Genomic DNA, 3985 nt, shown 5'->3' with positions numbered 1-3985 from the left:
CTCGCACCAAGTTGTTGGTAAGATTTTCCTTCGGTTCTTTTGTTCTTCCTATTACATACTCATTTTCTTTGTCAAATTCTTTGGTTTTCGTGTCTCGCAGTGTGACGGGGTTTCAAACTTCGTCATCGAGAAATACGACTCTGCGCTGAAGGAAGCGCTTGCTGAGTCAGAGAAGCTGAAGAAGACGGTGATGAGTAAGAGCAGACTCCTCCGTCGAAGGAAGGCAGAGTGGCAGGAGGAGTTCGAGAGGATGGCTGAGAAGAGGGATCGCGCGGTTGCTCGGAGCAAAGCTCAGAAGAGGAGAGCCGACGCAGCTGAAGAGGAGATTTCCGTTGCTCGCTCCACCATCGAGGCTCTGGAGTTGCGGAAGGCCAATCTTATGGAGGAGATAGGAGCCAAGGCCGCAGAGCACAAGAAAGAGCTGGACCGCCTTAGGGATTCGCGGATTTACGAGGTCACGAAGGAAAGGGTGAGGGTTGAGACCGAGATGATTGCAAAATCCAACAAGCATTTTGGGAATCTGCGCGAGTGGTGGACCCATTGTGGACCTTTTGACACGGCGCGGTTACTCCAAAGTCAAGCGTTCGGGACCAAGAGCTGCCTCGAGGCCTTAAAGGCCGGCGGACGCGACATTCCTCAAGAGACTATCAACATGTTCGCGGCTAGAGAGAAACAATTCGAGGAGGAAGCTTCGAAGCTTGATCCCGGCGAGATCCCGGAGGCTGACTTGGTTCTTTCTCCGCTTCGCCTCGAATCTCAGTTCGTCGATATGCGAGCTTTCGTGGGTCTCGACCCGCACGGGTCTAACGTGCGCTTGATCGATCCAAGGACTGCCGGGGTTCTCCACAGTCCCGCTGATCGTCTTGGAACCTCTGGTGCTCCCTCTCATTCCGTGGGAGATGACTCGTCGAAGACTGGTGCGACCGCTACTGACTCGCGAGCCGTTGATGGGGGAGCGAAATCTGCTGGGAACCAGGACGGGAGCAACGTTCTTGAGATTTCTGACTCTTCCGTTTCTGATTCGGAGGATGGTCAGGGTCGTGAACCGGACATAGCTGATGCCGGCGAGGAGGTCGACGGAGCGCAGAGCGGGGAGATAATCGAAGATCAAGCAAACCCCTCCGAGAGTCAGCTTGAGGTTCGCGGGGAAGAGGCGATGGCTCGCGTTGAAAGCGTCGATGCGGGTCAACCGGTGCGTTCCGACCTCCCCGAACCATCTCTCGACCATGATACCGCGGCACAGGAACAGGCTAGGGACCCTGAAGAATGACTTCGTTGTTGTTTTCTTTTCTCTTTTTTTTTGCTTTGGATGAACCTTCCCTCCTTTATTTATCATGACTTAACTCATTGCAGTTTCTTGTTTATTAAGACTCCGTATGTTTCTCCTTGTTTGCGAATTCCGCTTTACTTATATTGCTTCCTGTTCATTCAATAACTCTGGGAGTCGCGGTCCGAGAAAGTGTAGGAAACTCGGCAGATATCTTGACTGCGAACGATCGTAGAATTTGTGATTCATGCCGTATCGCGACAGCGATATAGCTGTTTCTCAACGTTGACTCGTACGGGCTTGTGAACTCGATAACTCGTTGATCAGGTGTCGTTGGGTCGTTTATCAAGCTTTCTGATTTGTTCGAGTGAAAATTGGATAACTTCAGACCGTGAAAGATAAATTTTCAAATGATAACGGTTCCTACCTCGACTTTCAGAATAATTTCTAAGTGTTCGGTCGGCCAAAAACCCTACTTAGTAAATTACGAAATGGATATGAGTCATCATTTCGGACGCATCAGTGAATACTGTGATACGACCGTATTTCCGCGAGTATGTGTCTGATCAGGACATACTCGGCTGTGGGGTGCGAGTGCCGGTACGTTTGTTTCGAAGTGCCGGGGCAAATCTTATGTAGGCATCGCATGAGTTGCGCAACTTCTCGGGGAAGTGTGTGTTTGTTTTTTTTATTATAGCTGGACCCGTTAAGGCTGCCTACGCACTTCCTTTTCGGAAGATCAAGCCATTCATAGTTCTTTGTTTTTCCGAGTAAAAGTGGCTGGGAGCGCATTTACTCGATTTTTTTTTTTTTTTAGAGTGAACGTGACCGTTGGTCGTTCACTTGTCTTTGCTGTTTTTCAGTTGTGGAAGAGGCGAAGGTGCTTTGAGTTCCAGGCTCGTGGTACCGTTTCGCCGGCTGAGGTTTCAAGGTGGTAGACTCCAGGTTTCACTACCTCGATGATCTTGTATGGTCCTTCCCAGTTGGCTCCGAGTTTTCCGGCTTTCCACTCCTTTGTGTTTTCGAACACCTTCCGGAGGACCAGATTTCCCAATTCGAGGGGGCGGGACTTAACCTCCTTATTGTAATAGCTTTCGATTTGGTGCTGGTAGTTTTGGATTCGAAGCAATACAACCCTTCTTCAAGTCGAGTCGTTTCTTGATTCCGTCGATGATTATCTTGTTAGTGGACTCGGCTTGACCGTTGCTCTGCGGATTTCTCGGTGTGGACATGTTGAACCGAATCCTCCATCTGTCGCAGAACTCTTTGAAGTAGTGGGATATGAACTGGGATCCGTTGTCCGTGACTATCTCATACGGGAGCCCGTGCCTGCAGATGGTGTTTTTCCAGACGAACTTCTGCACCTCCTTGTCGGTAATGCTGGCGTAGGCTTCTTCTTCCACCCATTTGGTGAAGTAATCTGTCAAGACTACGATGAATCTCTTCTGTCGAGAACTCGACATTGGCCCGATTATATCTATTCCCCATCTCATGAAGGGGTATGGCGCTGTCAAGGTGTGGAGCAATTCTGTCGGGCTGTGTATGGTTGAAGCCTGTCGCTGGCACCTATCGAATTTCTTGACATAGGATTCGCAATCTGCGTTCATTGTTGGCCAATAGAAGCCGAGGCTTTTCACTTTTAGTGCGAGAGCTCGTCCTCCTGAATGATTGCCTGCTGCTCCTTCATGTGTTTCAGCCATGACCAGCCTTGTTTCGTCTCCAAAGATACACCTAAGGAGTTCTTTGGTTGCAGTCCATCGATGGAGTGTTCCATCCATGACGACATAATGCGCACTGCGTCCTTCGCCTTGCTTCCCATTTCTCTGTAGGTAGTGTTCCGTCGGAAAGGTAAGCGATGAATTCCGTTCGCCAATCTTCGAGTAGCCCTTCCGTTGCGCGAGGTTCCCCTTCATCGATTACCATGGCATCGGTAACAGATGCTGCAATGGCAAATTGTTCCGTCGGTGGGCTGATGCTTGGCTTTTCAATCCTATGTATTGGGATTGTTCTTTTCACCTGGTCGTGTAGTTTGCTCCCAAGGGCTGCGAGTGCGTCCGCACATACGTTCTCTCCGCGAGGGACTTTCGTTAGCTCGAAGAACTCGAAATCTTGTGTAAGACCTTTGACATGTGTAAGACCTTTGACGAGGTTTAAGTAAGCATCTTCTGACGTCGTAGTCTCCAAGGAATTGACCTACCACGAGTTGGGAATCACAGTATGCTTTGATCCGTTTAGCTTTTACTGCTTTGGCGAGACGAAGGCCTACGATGAGAGCCTCGTATTCGGCTTCGTTGTTGGATGCCGGAAAATCAAAACTGAACGACTGTCGGATTAGTTCGCCTGTTGTTGACTGGAGTTGTACGCCTGCCCCTGAGCCTTTGTTCGTAGATGACCCATGTACGTGCAGTATCCAGTTCAGACTTGGCAGCACAAGATCTTGTTCTAACTCCGGCGTTAGCTCGATCAGGAAGTCAGCAAGGACTTGCGACTTAGCCGCTGTGAGGTTTTTGTACATGATGTCGTGCTCGCTAAGCTCGACTGCCCACTTTGTTAGCCTTCCTGATTGGTTGGTATTTTGCATTACCGTCCTGAGGGGCTGGTTGGAGAGCACCTCGATAGTGTGCGATTGGAAATAAGATCTGAGTTTTCTTGCCGAAGTGATGATAGCGAGGGCCATCTTTTCCAAGGTTGGGTATCTCGTTTCCGGTTCCGTCATCC

At 49.7% G+C, this 3985-nt stretch overlaps 1 protein-coding gene across 1 annotated transcript; it reads right to left on the bottom strand.

Moving 5' to 3' along the window:
* Positions 1-2998: 2998 nt before the first annotated feature.
* On the bottom strand, positions 2999-3944 carry LOC106292276. The gene is made up of 2 exons (XM_013727879.1): positions 3510-3944; positions 2999-3460 (listed from the first exon to the last, which is right to left on the bottom strand). The coding sequence occupies exons 1-2, from the start codon at positions 3942-3944 to the stop codon at positions 2999-3001; spliced, it is 897 nt and encodes a 298-aa protein (XP_013583333.1).
* Between the last annotated feature and the right edge of the window lie 41 nt (positions 3945-3985).

The sequence above is a fragment of the Brassica oleracea genome, chromosome C5 (genome assembly GCF_000695525.1).
Source record: "Brassica oleracea var. oleracea cultivar TO1000 chromosome C5, BOL, whole genome shotgun sequence".
NCBI classification, from domain to species: domain Eukaryota; kingdom Viridiplantae; phylum Streptophyta; class Magnoliopsida; order Brassicales; family Brassicaceae; genus Brassica; species Brassica oleracea.
This window is presented reverse-complemented; position numbering and strand designations above follow the sequence as displayed.